The 18,534-nt window shown below is 45.8% G+C and overlaps 1 protein-coding gene across 1 annotated transcript; it reads right to left on the bottom strand.

The window, feature by feature from the left end:
- Positions 1–5,849: 5,849 nt before the first annotated feature.
- On the bottom strand, positions 5,850–15,632 carry LOC142004489 (olfactory receptor 11A1-like). Its single transcript, XM_074982132.1, has 3 exons — positions 15,428–15,632; positions 15,000–15,085; positions 5,850–6,836 (listed from the first exon to the last, which is right to left on the bottom strand). Exons 1-3 carry the CDS (start codon positions 15,630–15,632, stop codon positions 5,850–5,852), a joined length of 1,278 nt encoding a protein of 425 aa, XP_074838233.1.
- Positions 15,633–18,534: the final 2,902 nt, after the last annotated feature.

Below are 18,534 nucleotides of genomic sequence, written 5' to 3'. Positions count from 1 at the left end.
TTAACTTCGAAATAGCGCCCGACGCATGTAGCCGCGACGGGCGCTATGTCGAAGTTAGTGCCGCTACTTCGAAGTAGCGTGCATGTGTAGACACAGCTTCTGTGTATCTGCAGCTGGGTGTGTCCCTGCTTGAGCGAAAACAAGAGGAAATGTTTGACCCAGAGCGGGTCTGAAGCTCATCACAGCAGCAGAGTGGGAGAGGAGCCCAGCCCGGTGTTACAGAGGGTCAGTGGAACCCCAGTTCTAGGGAGCACCCCAAGGGAAACCCGGCACAGATGTGTTATAGCAAGGAATGCTCTCAAATTTGGAAGATAAATTAGGCCACACTGGGGCATTCCAGAGGTCCATCTAGCCTAGTACCCCTTCTTGCAACAGAGACACAGCATATGTGTGAACGTGAGTGTATGACAGGGACACACAGAGACTCTGTGTGTGTGTGTGTCAGATACACAGAGGCAGTCTGTGCGTGTGAGTGAGAAGGAGAGCCAGAGATAGCTGGTGGATGTGTGCCACCCACTGGGGAAGTCCATGCCAGACCACAGGCTTTTATTTTAGGCATTGACTTCACATGCCTGAGGGTGCAGCATCTGCCAGCATCTTTCCTGGTCCATGAGCCCTGGCTCCCTTCCATACCCGGCTCTGTGTGGAGATGGGGTACTGTAGCCAGACAGAATCCCCCTGCTCTGCTCCATCTTGCCCCTCTTAGGTGCCTCGGAGCACAAAGGACAAAGAAACAGCACAGTCTTAGAATATCTGAAAGCACAGATGCGCTTATCTCAAGCCCAGTCTTTTGAGGCGTCAAAACACAGATGTGATGTCTCAGCATGACCCTGGACTGAAGAATACAGACAAGTGGGCGAACAGGCCAGCTGTTGACCACAGGGCCTCAAACTGCCCTTGGCTGGTATTGATAACTGATACACCCACACATTGTCCCAGAAGAGGAACCTCCCGCCCATGTGAAAAGAATGTTCTGTCTTAATGATTTAGTTATCGCTATCTTACAAGTGTCAATTGAATTGCAACTGCCTTGTAAGAACTGGCATCACAAAGATGAACCAGCACAATTGTATGTTTAGATAAGGAACAATGTGCATGACCCAAGGGGTGTAAAGAAGGGTCCGGCAGCCCACTCTAACTGAGCTCCAATTACTTACATCTGCCAGTCAGGTAAGGTCTTTGCCTCCCGAGGACCCAGAGGATGCCCTCCTCGCATTGTTCTTCCCGAGGGATTCGTTGAACCACGTTGGCTATGCCAGGAGTCGAAGGAGGCAGGCGTGTGAATTATACCTGCAATGTATTTTGTGCGCATTTAATAGTAAGAGCTCTTTAGGCTGAGGCGTCTTGTCCTCAAATGGGTAACCTTTCACTTGTAATCTAATTAACATGTCATACGTATCATCCTACGAGTATTTAAGAAGATAGAGCAATAACCTTGTAACCATTAAGATTCTTGTTTCTGCTTTTAATAAATAGCCACCATTTAAGCTTTCAGCCTGACTCCTTCCAGTTACTGTAACTCAACTGAACACAAACAGAGAACCTCAGCCATTTGGCAACATCAGCCTGGTCAGTGGTAAGGTGCAGTAAAAGCTGAGCACTGAGTCATGTTGCCTGCACGGGGCAGACTCCTGGGGCACCCGACAGCCATCCTGGCTGCCCACAGTGAAGGGACAGTCTGCCCTAGCAGTTAAAGATTCGGGTGGATCTTTGGGGCGTTCGTCAGCCATTCTGGCTGCCCACTGCGAAGGGACTGCCGGTCCTAGCAGTAAAAGACTCAGATGTAATTAGGCTCACAGACCACTCATTACCCAGCCATCGGCTAACAGGTACCTGGCCAGAGAGAGGCCGGGGAGGGAGACCCAGTGTTGGCAGTGCCCTTCTGTCCCATCTCCTGCTCCTCACAGCGAACAGGAGGGGGATGGGAGCAGCTGGCCAGGACTTCAAGGCAGAGGCCGGGAGTGATGCAGCTGTGGGGAGCCTAATAACACACCAACCCCATACGGATCTCCTCCTCCATGGATGGAACTTTGTTCCCTGCTGTGGGACCATGAAGCTGTGAAGCTTAGAGGCCTTCTAAACCTACGTAGGCCATCAAAGAAATCAGACTGAACTGGAAGATTTATTTCAGATTTTTTCCCTTGTGAACATTTCTTCTGTGTGCGTGTGTGTGTGTGTGTGTGTGTGTTCTCCAGTGTTACAAAGAGGCTTGAAACAATTATCTGGGCTTTTCATTGATTTGGCTCCTGGCACTTTTGCTACCTTTTTCATTCTGGTAAAAGTTGATGACATTTTGGTCACTTTTCCTAACTTCATTGTATGAATATGACAAAACCATGGTGAAAGCCCCTTATATAGGACTGTATGACACCAGACGGTGATGTTTTGGTGAATTCTAATAGAGTTTGACCTCTCATCATTGCTTAGCATTCTGTTTCTTAGATTGGGTATGAGTGTACACATGCAGAGCAGTTATGGATATGTAAATGTACAGCATGCCCAACCAGCCAATTAACACCACCGAAAGACCACATCTACATGAGCGAGTCCTTTCTGAAAATCAGGGCTTCTTCTGAAAGACAAAGTTGAGCATCCACACAGAAAGAGTGGTCTTTCGAATTCCTTTAGAACAGGCGTGTCCATCCTGCGGCCCACGGGCTGCATGCCGCCCTGGACAGCTAGTAATGTGGCCCCACAAGATCGGAAAATTTTAACATTATTATGTGATTTATATATATTAACTATATTATATATTTTGTACGCCGCCCAAGACTATCTTCACTCAATGCGGCCCAGGCAAGCCAAAAGGTTGGACACCCATGCTTTAGAAAGAACACGGTGCTTCTGTGGAAGCCCTTTTCCCCTCCCAAAGGAGGAAGACCACCTTCTTTTCCAAAAGACTCTTTCAGGGAAAAGCATGTGTAGATGTTGTGGGGGTCCTTTGTTTAAAAAAGTTGTCCCCATGATTGCAGATTTTTCAACCCCTGGCCCAGTCTTTCAAAAGAGAGGAGGCTGTGTAGACGCTCTCTTTCGAGAGACCAAATTGCCCTTTTGATCCGCTTTTTTTGGGTGGGGACGTGTTCTTGCAAAAGAAGATCATGTTTCGAAAGATCACTGTGGTGTAAACGCAGCCCAAATGCATTCGGAATAGCTCTTAGCTATTTCGAAAGAGAGTGTCGGCACACAACAAAGCCTATTTCAAAGTAGAGTCGTTGGATGTAAAATGGCTTTTTGTGGAATAGGCTCTATTCCCTCTCTACCAGTCCCCTAGTTTGAACTAGCTGAGACTACATGCACTCCACAGACATCCATTTTTTGTTTAGGTAATTGCTCATAAGCTATTTTTCAGAGGCATAGTTGAAAACAGGCTCCTCATGAATGGATAATCAACCTATTTGGACTCAGTGAGCGGAGAAAAGACTCAGAACCACTCAGAAGATGTTAAATGTCCTGCAGAATTTGGTCCCTCGTGTTAATTTACTATTAACTGAAGCAGAGCAGTCTACTTTAACCTGTACCGGGGAAAAAGCAACCTTTTTTCAAAGTGCTTCTATTACAGTAGGCAGTTTCGTAGAAAGAAACATAGAAAGGAGTGCGGAAAAAAAGAAAGAAATGTGGCAAGAACTGTTGAAAGGAATGTTAGAGGCTGGAAATGGATGACAAGCGAAAGATTATTTTCTAGATTAGCTATGTTCAGTCCATCTGGGGCATCTGGCATGGGCTACTGTCACAAGACAGGATAATGGGCTGGATGGACCTTTAGTCTAAGCCAGTGTGACTGTTCTTCTATGGGAGAACTTACCCAGTTCCAAAGAGAGCAGCAGAATCCCAGTTTATTGCAGGGAGGGAAAGAGGCCACAAATTCAAAGAGGGACTAAGTGAGATTTTCTTCCTTAATGAATTTTTCTATCAAAAGTCAGTGATTGATATTTTTATGCATGTTGCACATTTCTGTTTGGACAAGGGTGGCCCAAGTGGCATTGTGTAGGATGTGATTTGGCGTGGTTGTGTGCTCATTGTCTCTTCAGTTTAATTCATGCATTTCCTTTTATTTGGCAGGGGGAGGCAATGTGTGGCCATTTATTTTAGAATAATAAAATCAGAGAACACTAGGACTGGAAGGGACCTCGAGAAGTCATCGAGTCCAGTGCCCTGCCCTGAAGGCAGGACCAATCACCGTCGAGACCACCTCCAATAGATGTCTATCTAACCTGCTCTTAAAAAGCTCCAGTGATGGTGATTTCACAACCTTCCCAGGCAATTTATTCCAGTGGTTAACCAGCCTGACAGTTAGGAAGTTTTTCCTAACGTCGAAGCTGAACCTTCATTGCTGCAGTTTAAGCCCATTGCTTCTTGTCCTATCCTTACAGGTCAAGGAGAACAAATTTACTCCCTCCTCCTTGTAACCCTCTTGAAGGTGTTTGAAAACTGCAATCGTGTCTCCTCTAAGTCTTCTCTTATCTAAACTAAAGATGCTCAGTTCTTTCAGTCTTCCCTTATAGCTCGTGTTCTCTACACCTTTTAATCGTTCTTTTTGCTCTTCCCTGGACCTTCTTCGGTTTCTGCACATCTTGCTTGAAATGTGGTGCCCAGAACTGGACACAGGACTCTAACTGAAGCCTAATGAGTGCAGAGTAGAGCAGAATGACTCCTCAGGTCTTGTTTGCTACTTTCCTGTGAATACATCCCAAAAATGTGATTGCTTTTTTTGCAACAGCATTACATTATTGACTCCTCTTTATCTCGTGCTCCACTCTGACCCTTAGATCCCTTTCTGCAGCACTCCTTCCGAAACAGTCACATCCCATTCTATATGTATAAAGCTGATTGGCCTTCCTAAGTGGAGTGCTTTGCATTTGTCTTTATTAAACTTCTGTTTACCTCAGACCATATCTCCAATTTGTCCAGATCATTTTGAACTATGACCATATCCACCAAAGCAGCTGCAACCCCTCCCAGCTTGGTATCATCTGCTAACTTAATAAGCATACTCTCTCTGCTATCTAATATTCACTTTTCGTATATCTGTATCAATTATCTTTATTGATCTCAGCACACACACAAATAGAAACATTTAAGTGTTGTCTTGAGCTTGCCAGGATGTATTAACAGGCACCAGCTATCTAATGGTGGGACACAGAGACTCCCAACCATGCACAGATTTTCATTTTATGTCTACCATGTGCAGAATGGCATAGAACGATACCCAATGAACATTCTCCACTCACTGTGGAATCAACTTCCCCCGCTTTTCAGAGGTGTAATGGAAAAGTCATGATTCTAATCTATGGATAATGAAGTTCATTGGCTCCCATGGAAGTGCAAGGGACCCAAAAGTACTGAAAAGATGTGATGCTCCTTGCAGAATTTAGACACTAGTTTTCAGGTACAGGTGAATAAAATGTTAGTTTGGTAAAAAGCTCACTTTTTAAAAATAGCGTCAAATCCTGGGAATAGAAATGTGCATTAAATGTATGAAAGAAGAATTCTGCACAAGTAGCAGAGAAAGAAAGAAAGAAAGAATACAAGCTTAAAGCAAGTTGAATAGTAACAAAGAGGAAGCCGTGCTAGTCTATCCACTATCAAAACAAAAAGCAGTCAAGTAGCACTTTAAAGACTAGCAAAATGGTAAATATTGAGTCTGGTCTGGTCTGGCTATGGTCTGAAGAAGTGGGTCTGTCCCACGAAAGCTCACCTAATAAACCATTTTGTTAGTCTTTAAAGTGTGGCTTGACTGCTTTTTGTTTTGCAAGCTTAAAGCAAGGTGATCAATGAGGGGCTGTATTCTTGAGGTCTAAAATGGCTCATGTCTAAGGAACCGTATGCGTTCACCTGCATTGTACCGTAAGCTAAAATTTGTCTTTTCCCATTCCAAGCCTTTTTCTCAAAGCCAATGGTTTAAGAATATTTTTCCTGAGAGATTCATTGACATCCTTGTTTCTCAAGCTGTAGATGACGGGGTTGATCATGGGTGTCAAGACTGTGTAGCAGAGAGAGAAGATTTTGTGTAGGACCTTGGGAGTGTTGGCTATTGGACCCACGTAGACAGTGAACACGGTCCCATAGAAAACTGTCAGCACAATGAGGTGGGAGGAGCAGGTGGAGAAGGCCTTTTTCCTCCCAGTGGTGGATGGGATCCTCAGGATGGCAGTGATGATACAGACATAGGTTATCAGTGTCAGTACAGAGGGTATCATCGTCCCTACGGTACACACAATAAACGTTATCTCTTGCAGAGTCCGGGTGTCTCCACAGGACAATTTTATCACAGGTGAAATATCACAAAAGAAATGGTCAATTTCATTCAAACCACAGTATGTTAATTGGAACAGGAAAATAATAACAATGCCACAGACCACAACACTACTGATCCAGCACCCAGCCACTAGCTGGAAACAAACCCGGCCATTCATCAGAGCAGCATAACGGAGGGGATTGCATATTGCTACGTACCGATCGCAAGACATTGCTGTAAGCAGAAGAGCTTCTGTGTTTGCCATAATACCAAAGAAATACAATTGCACAAGACAGCCTAAGACAGAAATGGTCTTGTTGCCAGTCAGGAGACTGGCCAGCAGCCTGGGCAGGATGGCAGAGCTGTAGCAAATCTCCAAGAAGGACAAGTTGCCCACAAAGATGTACATGGGTGTTTGAAGGTGCCGATCAGTCACTACAAGTGTGATGATGAGGATGTTCCCAGTCATGGTCACAATGTAGATCAGTAGAAACAGCAGGAAGAGAAGGGTCTCCATTTCAGGGACATTCCCAAATCCTAACAGGATGAATTCCACGATGACTGTCTGATTTCCATCCTCCATGTTCTCCGTGTAAGGGATCTAGAAAGAGAAAATCACGAAATACTGAGTGCGTGCAGGCAGCAGGTTCGATTAAAAAATGGTCAGGGATGGTGATGGATCCTGTGTGAGCACAGGGGACTGGACTCAATATCCTTTCTAAGTCCATTTCAGCTCTATGAGATAAGTATATCTCCATGTTTCAAAAATGGGGTCCCCAATGAACACAGGAAAACTTATCTACTTAAAACAATAATGAATTTTGTGGCAACTTAAAGACGTCTACACAATACTGATCTTTCGAAAGAAGTTCCTCTGGAAGATCTCTTCCAAAAAATCTTTTCTTGAAAGGGCACATCTACACTCGAAGAATCGGATGGAAGGATCGATCGGCTCTTTAGATAGAGACCATCCAGGCAGCCTCACCTCTTTCGAAAGAACGGGCCAGAGAACAATAAATCCAGCACCATGAGGACTGCTCTTTCATAAAATGGGCCCATGGAGCGTCTGTCAACATTTTTTTTTAAAGAAGTTTTTGAAAGGAGGTGCTCTTCCTGATCCGGGATCGGAAGATGGCTTCCAGAAGAAGGGCCGTGCTGTTTCCCTTTTGCATTGAAAGACTGCATTTGCCTGTGGATGCTCCAAGAGTTCTTTCAAAAATGTGCCTGATTTTCTGAAATTTCTTGCTAGTGTAGATGCAGTCTATCAGATTTCCATGGGCATATGCTTTTGTGGATTAAAAAACACTTTGTCAGACGCTTTTTACTCAGGAAAGCTTATGCCAACTAAATCTGTTAGTCTTTAAGATGCCACAGGACTCCTTTTTGGTTTTTTGCATGGACCAGCTAACGTGGCTACCCCTCTGAGACTTGTCGTTATACAATTGAGAGATGGATCTTTGAATATAGATGAGCCCAAAACACAGAATCTTACTGAATTACAGAAATGTCACCTCTATTCCCTTAATCTCCCTTGAATATGATTTTACACTCCTAGGCACAGATTTTGAAATATCCTTACATCCACAACTCTTCACAACAAAATGGCAAAGATTTGAACTCATAGGAACATCTGCCCTGAGCGTGAAGCACTAGAATGTGTTACCTAGTGAGGTGGTAGAATCTCCATTCCTGGAGGTTTTATGCCCTGGCTTGACAAAGTCCTGGCTGGCATGAGAGAGTTGAGGTTGATCCTGTGTTGGGCAGGGGGCTGGACTCAAGGACCCCCTGAGTTCCCTTCCATTCCTAGGATTCTGTGATTCTATGGAGACACGCACATCTCACAGACCTGGAAGGGACCTCAGGAGGTCATTGAGTCCAGTCCCTGCCCTCTTGGCAGGACCAAGCACCATCCTTTTTTTTTTTTTTTTTTTAAGTCTATTTGCCCAGATCCCAAAATGAACCCTCAAGGACTGAGCTCACAACCCTGCGTGTATGAACCCTGGGAGTGTAAAATATCTATAGCTATCTATCTATCTATCTCTATTTACTTTGATCACTGTAGCAGCAGTTTGGAATAGCCACCTAATATATCAGTAACAGAGAGGAAGCCGTGCTAGTCTATCCACTATCAAAACAAAAAGCAGTCAAGTAGCACTTTAAAGACTAGCTAAACAGTTTATTAGGTGATGAGCTTTCGTGTTACAGACCCACTTCTTCAGACCATAGCCAGACCAGAGATGACTCAATATTTAAGGCACAGAGAACCAAACAAAGTTATCAACCCCCTAACTTGGGAAGAAGCTGTTGGCATTTCTTTAATCCCAGTAGGGTGGGTAATTCACCATGGAAAAAGGCTTTTAAGGTCACAAGCGGTGGTTGAGATCATGGCCAATGAAACAGGAGAGAGCTTAAAAGCTCTGGCCAAAGAAGTAGGAGCGGTCCGACAAGTGGCTCTCCAAAACCGTCAGGCATTAGATATAATACTGGCAGCCAAAGGAGTGACCTGTGCTCTAATTGGAACAGAATGCTGTGTATACATACCTGATAATACTAATGAGGTAATAAATCATTCTAGCCATCTGGAGCAAATTGCAGCACGATTTATTGCCTCATTAGCATTATCAGGTATGTATACACAGCATTCTGTTCCAATTAGAGCACAGGTCCCTCCTTTGGCTGCCAGTATTATATCTAATGCCTGTCCTGCTGGACCAGAAACTCTGGTCTCCTCACCAAGGCACAGAACTGGGGTTGCCACCTCCTACAGAGCAACACAGAGACTGAAGCAGTTCAGTACTGGGTACACTCGGCTATAGGGCTTTTGACATTGAAGTGACATTAGAGGAGGTTTTGGAGTTAATTGATAAGCTGAATAGTAACAAGTCTCCAGGACCGGACGGCATTCACCCAAGGGTTCTGAAAGAACTCAAATGTGAAATTGCGGAGTTATTAAGAGTGGTTTGTAACCTATCCTTTAAATCCGCTTCGGTACCCAATGACTGGAAGACGGCCAATATAACGCCAATATTTAAAAAGGCTCCAGAGGAGACCCTGGCAATTATAGACCGCTAAGTCTAACATCAGTATCAGGCAAATTAGTAGAAACAATAGTAAAGAATAAAACTGCAAGGCATGTAGAAGAGCACGAATTGTTGGGCAAAAGTCAGCATGGTTTCTGCAGAGGGAAGTTGTGTCTAACTAATCTATTAGAATTCTTTGAAGGGGTTAATAAACATGCGGACAAGGGGCACCCAGTGGACATAATATACCTAGATTTCCAGAAAGCCTTTGACACGGTCCCACACCAAAGGCTTTTATGTAAATTAGGCGGTCATGGGATAGGAGGAAAGATCCTTTCATGGATCGGGAATTGGTTAAAAGATAGAAAACAGAGGGTTGGAATAAATGGTAAATTTTCACAATGGAGGAGGGTAACTAGTGGTGTTCCCCAGGGGTCAGTCCTGGGACCGATCCTGTTCAACTTGTTCATCAACGATCTAGAAAATGAGGTAAGCAGTGAGGTGGCAAAGTTTGCAGATGACACCAAGTTGTTCAGGACAGTCAAAACCAAAAGGGATTGTGAAGAACTATAAAAAGATCTCAGCAAACTGAGTGATTGGGCAGCAAAATGGCAAATGAAATTTAATGTGGGTAAGTGTAAGGTAATACACATTGGAAAAAATAACCCAAATTACACGTACAACATGATGGGGTCAAATTTAGCTACGACAGATCAGGAAAGGGATCTTAGAGTTATAGCGGATAGTTCTCTGAAGACATCCACGCAGTGTGCAGCGGCAGTTAGTAAGGCAAATAGGATGTTAGGAATTATTAAAAAAGGGATCGATAATAAGACAAAAGATATCATACTTCCCCTACATAAAACTATGGTACGCCCACATCTTGAGTACTGTGTGCAGATGTGGTCTCCTCACCTCAAAAAAGATATACTGGCATTAGAAAAGGTACAGAAAAGGGCGACTAAGATGATTAGGGGTTTGGAACGGGTCCCATATGGGGAGAGGCTAGAGAGACTGGGACTTTTCAGTCTGGAAAAGAGGCGACTGAGGGGTGATATGATAGAGGTATATAAAATCATGAATGGTGTGGAGAAAGTGAACATAGAAAAATGATTTACCTTTTCCCATAATACAAGAACTAGGGGACACCAAATGAAATTGATGGGTAGTAGGTTCAAAACTAATATAAGGAAATTTTTCTTCACACAGCGCACAGTCAGCCTGTGGAACTCCTTGCCGGAGGAGGCTGTGAAGGCCAGGACTCTATTAGGGTTTAAAAAAGAACTCAATAAATTTTTGCAGGTTAGGTCCATAAATGGCTATTAGCCAGGGGTAAAGTATGGTGCCCTAGCCTTCAGTACAAGGGCAGGAGATGGATGGCAGGAGATAAATCACTTGATCATTGTCTTCTGTTGTCCTTCTCTGGGGCACCTGGCATTGGCCACTGTCGGCAGACGGGATACTGGGCTGGATGGACCTTTGGTCTGACCCAGTATGGCCATTCTTATGTTCTTATCAAATTTTTTTTCTGATTTGTCAACTTTGATTACTGTTTTGGTTCTCTGTGCCTTAAATATTGAGTCTGTTCTGGTCTGGCTATGGTCTGAAGAAGTGGGTCTGTCCCACGAAAGCTCACCTAATAAATTATTTTGTTCATCTTTCATGTGCTACTTGACTGCTTTTTTGTTTTGATACTTATCAAGGTTGACAAATCAGAAAAATTGTAATCAAGGTGGGCAAATCAGAAGATCAGAGGGGTGGCAGAGGGGGGTGGGAAGTTATGAGTCAGATGAAACCAAGTATGTAAAATAGTCCATATAATTGCCCAGATAGTTGGTGTCCCAGTTCAAACCACATGTTAATGTGTCAAATTTGAATAGATAAAAGAGAGCTCAACACTGTCTCTTTGTAGGCGATACTTCAAGTTCCTTTTCAGTAAGGAACGCACACACATCTGAAAGTCAAGCTACGAGCTTTTTCCCAATCTCATTAACAGCAGGGTTAATTGTATCAGCCTCATGTGAACTTACAAAAATGCAGATGAGATGGGTATGCCACCCCATATGAAATAATGCAAGTGATGTAATGAGGCAAGATCATTAAAAGAGAAATAAGAGAGCTATTTTTATCCAGAAAGGAAAACATGCCTTGGAATAATGAAAAAAAAAAAAAAAAGGGAATGAAAACAGATCAGATACCCACCGAATGTGATAAAGATGCATGGAGAAAGAATAAATGAAGGGAGAGATTGGTTTGTTCTTCAGTATTTTATGAGCTATAATATACACGGTTTTAAAAAAGATAAATTGCAAATATTTGCTATTAAAGCAAAGGTGTGGGAGCAAATCAGTCTGAAAGCTCTTGCTTACCTTTCCACCACAGACTTCTTGATCTGTCCTATCTTCCAGTCTCTTCATCCATGGACTGATGATGTCCCCTTATGAACTGGATCAACACCGGGAGGGGCAACGGTATATTGTCCCCAGTGCATCATAAATACATAACAGAAAATGGAAATCCAGAAAAACGTGGAGACACGCAAGAGACACAAGTTTATTTGATGTCTTTTTTAGGAATGAGGAATAAAAACAGAACTTTGCAGTGAAACTGAAATACGCGTAAGGATCCAAGACACTGTTGAAAATTAGAAGTCAATGGGTAGCTATTCTCAAGAAGGGGTATGGATGATATCCCTACGTTGGTTTGCCGGAACTAGGAAAGGGAAACTGGGCGTGAATCACTCGGCAGTTACATGTTCGGTTCATTCCCTCTGAAGCAAGTGCAATTGGCCGCTGTGGGAAGAAGGATACTGGGTTTGACAGACCTTTGGTCTGAGCCAGTGGGGACATTCAGATATTGTAAATCTGAGAACCATTCATTGTTCTTTCTTAGGCGTCTTTTTGCTCCAAGCCCTGTATTGGACATCTAACCATATTCTTTGAAACACCGTGGATCTCTTGTTTAGTTAGCTGATTTAGTTCGGGCAGATTCTGCTTTGGGCAGGGGGCTGGACTACAGTATTTCCTGAGCTCCCTCCCAGCCCTAGGAGTCTATGATTCTATGATGCCTCAGCAGATATTTCTCTCCTCCAAATAAGACTATTTGATTTTCACCCTGCCCTTTTACCTTCCCCACTGATGTTCTCTTGCTAGCTTCCCCCATCCATAAGCCTTCCTTCACATTTGCCAAGAGAAGATAATAATCTTTGCACCAAGTTTTCTAGCCTCTTCTACTATTGATAGTCTTTAGTTACCTCAGGAAACTGAGCTCGGGGCTCTTATCTGTGTGTCTGTATCCCATTGTGCTTCTTTGCTTATGTCATTGTTATATGCTCTGGCAGAAATTAACACTTCCCCTGAATCATAATTTCGCCTTTGTGTGAGATGAGATAATCTCCCTTAACATATCTCAGAAGGGAATTTGAAAAAATTCCACAGAGTAAAGTTCCGACTTGTTGTTTAAAATGAAAAAAAAAAATACAAGGACGGTCTTATTATGAACCTGATCACAACCGGGAAAATAAGGGCAACTGGAAAACAGTTAATATAAACAAGCCAGCCAGAAAATGGAATTCCTCGTTTTAAAGACAACTAATACAGGCACCATTTTATATCAATCAAAATATCTTTTGTGAAGGAATCTCGGAGAGTTAGACACCCAACAGACTTTGAATGTGAAAGGGAATTGGGCACTTAACCCAGAATCACAGAATGACGGAATCACAGGGCTGGAAGGGACCTCAGCAGGTCATCTAGTCCAGCCCCCTGCTTCAAGCAGGATCAACCCCCACTAAGTCATCCCAGCCAGGACCTTGTCCAGCCAGGACTTAAAAACCTCAAGGGATGGAGAATCCACCACCTCTCTAGGCAACGCATTCCAATGCTTCACCACCCGCCTTATGAAGTAGTTTTTCCTAACATCTAACCTACACCTCTCCCTCCTTAACTTCTGACCATTACTCCTTGTTCTGCCATCTGACACCACTGAGAAGAGCTTCTTACCCTCCTCTTTTGAGCTCCCCTTCAGGAAGATGAAGGTGGCTATTAAATCACCTCTAAGTCTTCTCTTCTGTCAACTAAACAAGCTCAAATCCCTCAGCCTATCCTCATAGGTCTTGTGCTCCAGACCCTTAATCTCTTTTGTTGCCCTTCGCTGAACCTGCTCCAGCAAATCCACATCCTTTTTATACTGGGGGGCCCAAAACTGGATACAATATTCCAGATGTGGCCTCATCAGTGCCGAATAAAGAGGAATAACTACTTCTCTAGATCTGCTCGAAATGCTTCTCCTAATGCACCCCAGTATGCTGTTAGACTTCTTGGCTATAAGGACACACTCTTTACTCATACCCAGCCTTTCATCCACCATAACCCCAAGATCCCTTTCCATCGTACTGCTGCTGAACCAGTCGGTCCCCAGCCTGTAACAATGCTTTTATGCTCCTTTGATAATGCCCACTTTGATGCCCAATGGCTTAAGCGCGCCCATCCTTCTGGTATTTGGTGAATGTGTGAAAGAACCCAGAGGCTGGAGAGGGGCTTGGGGGGCCTGGCACACCCTGCACACACGTATAGGTTTCTATGTCCCCTTCCTGCAGGTGGTCCAACAGCACCACTTTCCTACTGAGGGTCATCCACATCGAGGACCTGGACACATCCATCGCGAACTTGGGTTCACTGGGGTTCCTGAACTGCTTCATGGCCCTCGATGGGACGCACATACCCATCTCCACCCGGGAGCACAGTAGAGGACAATTTATAAATAGGAAGGGCTACCACTCAGTGGTCTTGCAGGTCATGGTGGACAGCAGGGGCTGGTTCTAGGACATCTTTGTGGGCTGGCCTGGCTACACCCATGAAGCGTGGGTCTTCCGGAGCTTGGGTTTGTGCCGTCAGCTGGAAACTGGGACCTATAACCCCCAGAGGGATATCCCCCTGGGGACGCCACCGTGTCATTCAGTATGGGGGCTGAGAACACATACGCGCTTCTGGCCCTGGCTCATGTGGCCCTATATGAGCCACCTCACCCTATACAGGAGCCCTTCAATGGCAAGCTCAACCACACCTGCCAGGTAGTTGAGCACACCTTTGTCCATTTGAAGGGGCAGTGGCGCTGCCTCCTTGCCTGCCTGGATGTGGGTGTCCTCAAAGACCCACAGGTGATGGACACCTTCTGCACGATACATAGCACCATAGTAAGCAAAGGGGAGGCCTTCATTTAGGGGTGAGCAGGTGAGGTCAGCAAGGGCTACCCGAACCAGCTGCTGCCACTAGACGCCTGGCCAACCAGGGCGGGGTCCAGATCTGGGAGGCCTGTGTTGGTACTTCGACCATGGTCCCAGTGAGCCCCACCTTGGCCACCCCGGCAGGAACTCCCACATGCTCCCCCTACCTCCCTCATGCTCTCCCCACCTCCCACACACCCTCTCCACCTCCCGCACTCCTCCCCACCCCCCACTAAACACATGGCACACAGAGGTTTGGGAAAAATAAATTAGTATATTACAAACTATTAAAACTGCCCGGAGGAGGCTGAGTGGGTCCCGATATGAGCCCAGATGTCTTTCAAAGTGGTCATAATGTCCTCCTAGGCTACCTGGCAACAGACGGCCTACCCATCCTCGAAACAGAGGTACCACTCCACCAGTTGCACCTGGCACTGGATGGAGGCGGCGATGTGAGGGAGTTCTCGGCTGGCTGCCTCTGGCTGTGCTGAAAGCAGACCCATAGAAGTGCTGGTGCTACCTCCATGCGGTCGCTGTCCCTCGCCTCCAGGGGGTTGTCTGGGCTCAGGGATGTGGTAAGACTCTCCTGGCCCTCGGATGGTGTGGCTGTAGAAACGGGGAAAGGGAGAAAAAGGGCGTGAGTCCCAGCCACTGCCCCGTAGTCCATGCACCCCCAGTCCTCCATGGGTGTTGAGTGCACATCCCCTGTCTGTGGGTGTGGTGGCTCTGGGGGTATTCCCTTTGTGTGGTCTGCCCCCACCCTCCAGGGCAGGGCAAGATGCTGTCTGTGGGAGTGGGTGCTGATGAGCACTGGTGGCTGTCTGACATCCTGAGGCCATGCTCTGGCTGGGCCCTGGCGGGCCAGGGTCTGCCAGGGTATGGGGGCCCCCAGTAGTCTATGGTGCCCACACCCCATGTGCCGGTGGGGGTGCCCTGTGGGGTACGTACCTGAGGGTCCACCACAGAGGTCGGGGGAAGCCTGTCTGGCTGATACCCGTCTGGAGGTGTGGGAGGGGAGGATGACGACCAACTCCCCCTCCTCACTGGACCACTCCGTTGCCTGGGTGCCAAGCTCCAGCTCCGTCTCTGTTGGTGCAGGCCTGGGTGATGGTCTCGGCTCCTGCTCCTCAACCTGCTGTTTTTCCTTGGCCATGGTGCTGAGGATGGGTGGTAGGGAGGATGTGTTCCAGAGTTCCAGGATGACCCTGGGCTCCCTGTAAAAGGGGCAAGTGGCAAGGGGAGCCCTCAACTAGCTGACATAGTCCTGAGGCCAGGCACAGCTCTTTAAGCTTACTCCTGACATGTCAGGACTGCAGATGGGGTGACCCCGGGCAGTCAGGCTCTCAGCCAGCGGGGGAAGGTGGCCACATTGCACTATTTTCTCTCCATCACCCAAAGCACCTCCTCCTTGCTCCAGAGACCCAGCAGCTCCCATGCTTCTTCCCCCTGTAGCCGGACCTCTGGGAGCCCTGGGGACGGTCGGAGGGGGAGCCCTGGGACTGCTAGGGTGGCTGACTGATTGCCATCCCTCCCATGGGCTGCCGGGGGTTGCTCTGAGGTGTTCAGGGGCACCACAGGTGATGGCTTCTGCCTGAATACTCTCAGCTTCCTGCCATGGGGTTTCCTGGTCCAGGCGGCTTTCAGAGCCATGGTGCGCGCAGACCATAGAGTCCCTCAGGGGCTTGGCATCACATCTCGGCATCCCAGCTGATTGCCACCATGGCAGACCCTGCTCTTTTGAAGTAGAGGGATGAGGGGGGTCTACACACATAGTTTTTCCAAGTTACACCTCAAAGTAGTGTCCTATCCCTATTTTCTCTGTGGAATCGTGGTTTCGACCGCTGCGGTGCCTACCGTCAATTTCAACTTTGAAGTAGTGTGTGGCGTGCGTAGGTGTGACACGTGGCACTTCAAAGTGGTGCCTGCTTTTTCAAAGTAGCAGGCTCGTGTAGACGTGGCTAGAATGAGGTTTACCCATTTTGAGATAAGCCAACCACTGTTTCAAAATTAGTTTCTAATAATGGTGGCATTGTTTTGGTGGGAAGGAGGAGTCTTTCAAAGTTGGCGTTTACTTTTGAGAGAGCAGGGTCTACACTGGTTTTCTTCTTTATTTCAAAATAAGAATATGCAAATAGGGTGTCAGATATGCAAATCTGCACCTCATTTGCTTTTTGGATTTCCCTCATTTGCATACCTCTTTCGAAAGAGGAATGCAAGTGTAGACACAGCCTTAGAGGTGGAGGAGAAGCTTAGACCTCCTCAAATGTCTTTGTTTTGCTGGCAATGGATGAGAGCAAGAGCCAGGTTATCCCAGGGCAGAGGAACAGGAGAAGAAAGAGAATGCTGGTTACAGCTGCCAGATACTTGAGATCACAGACAACATAGTCCTCTGTCTATACGCCTCATGTCACCCACCTTCGGGAGATGGCAGCAGGGTAGAAGTGGACAGCAATAAGCACCTGACACACTAAAAGGAATGAGGATGTTTTTGGCAAAACATGGATCCTGAAATCTTGGAGAAAGAACAAAAAACACAAGGGAGCCCTCGCAGGGTTTCACACCTTTTTGTCCATCTTTCATGGGAATTATTTTCAAAGAGTTAGTTCACAAGAGAGAATCCTGAGCAGTAGGGAATGAATTTTAGTGGCTTCAGTGGAAGTTGAAGGGACCCAGAAGCATTCAAAAGATACTACGCTCCTTGGAGGATAAAAGAACAACAAGAAGCCCTGTGGCACCTTCTAGACTAACAGATATTTTGGAGCACAAGCTTTCGTGAGCAAAGACCCATATTGTCAGATGCATGAGATGAAGCGGGTCTTTGCCCACCAAAGCTTATGCTCCAAAATATCTGTTAGTTTACAAGGTGCCACAGGACTTCTTGCTGTTCTCGAAGATACAGACTAGCACGGCTCCCTCACTAATACTTGGAGGATTTGGGCACTAGTGTTCATGTCAGCTGTGGATACACTGTAGCCATAACTCAAGATAACTTATGCAACTGGTGTTGAGCAAATTGTGTGTTATTTCTAGCTACCTTATTTCGAATTTGGTGCTGTCCAGACCTTTCCGAGGTTAGAAATAAAGGGCTGCTTTGGAGTTTCTACTATCTTTTATATGGCAAGTAGTACTGGAACCAGAATATCACACGCAAAATAGCAGACTATCAAAACAAAAAGCAGTCAAGTAGCACTTTAAAGACTAGCAAAATGGTTTATTAGGTGAGCTTTCGTGGGACAGACCCACTTCTTCAGACCAGAGCCAGACCAGAACAGACTCAACAGAAAGAAAGAAAGAAAGAAAGGAAGAAAGAAAGAAAGAAAGAAAGAAAGAAAGAAAGGCATTCCACAAAGAATTCACAAACATAAATGATATAAGGAGAGTAAGTTGCGACCCTGTGTAATTGGATAGTGCCAGTTCATCTTTATTTTTCTATATACAAACAAGCCATCTGTTGAGAATCTATGCCTCCTTCTGAAAGAAACCACTTTGAGAATAGCTTTTCCCAGTGCTTCCTTCACCTCTTTATTTCTCAGGATGTTTGGAATCACAAAGACAGTTATTCGTGTCCCATACAAAATAGTCACCACAATGAGGTGGCAGAAGCAGCCTTTTGCCTCCCGGTGGTGGGTGGGATTCTCAGGATGGAAGTGATGATGCAAATGTAGGACGTCATGGTCAGTACACAGGGCATAAGTGTCCCTATGGCAGCCATAAGAAATGTTACGAGTTGCAGAGTCTGCGTGTCGCCCCAGGGGAGCTTTACCAGGACTCAAAAATCACAAGAACAATGGTCAAATTCCTTGGAATTACAAAATCTGAGCCAGAAAAAGAAAATGTGCAGTTGAGGAAGCTGCTTATCCAGGACCCTGCCACTAGCTGGCAACATACCCAGGCATTCATCAAAGCTGCGTAAAGGAGCGGATATCATATTGCTAAATAACAGTTGTAAGACATTGCATTGAGCAGAACAGATTCCGTATTTCCCATGTTGCCAAGGACAGACAACTGCACAAGGCAGCCCTTAACCCCTATGGTTTGGTCCCCAGTCAGGAGAC

The sequence above is a fragment of the Carettochelys insculpta genome, chromosome 32, assembly GCF_033958435.1.
Source record: "Carettochelys insculpta isolate YL-2023 chromosome 32, ASM3395843v1, whole genome shotgun sequence".
Taxonomy (NCBI): domain Eukaryota; kingdom Metazoa; phylum Chordata; order Testudines; family Carettochelyidae; genus Carettochelys; species Carettochelys insculpta.
Note: the sequence above shows the minus strand (reverse complement) of the source record. Positions and strands in the feature narration are given on the sequence as shown.

Coding starts and splice junctions, on each gene's coding strand:
- LOC142004489 (XM_074982132.1), bottom strand. CDS start 15,632: ATGGCCAAGGAAAAACAGCAGGTTGAGGAGCAGGAGCCGAGACCATCA. Junction 15,086..15,427: donor CCTCTGTGGTGGACCCTCAG/GTACGTACCCCA, acceptor CCGTTTCTACAG/CCACACCATCCGAGGGCCAG. Junction 6,837..14,999: donor GGGACAGCGACCGCATGGAG/GTAGCACCAGCA, acceptor TTCTCTTTCTAG/ATCCCTTACACGGAGAACAT.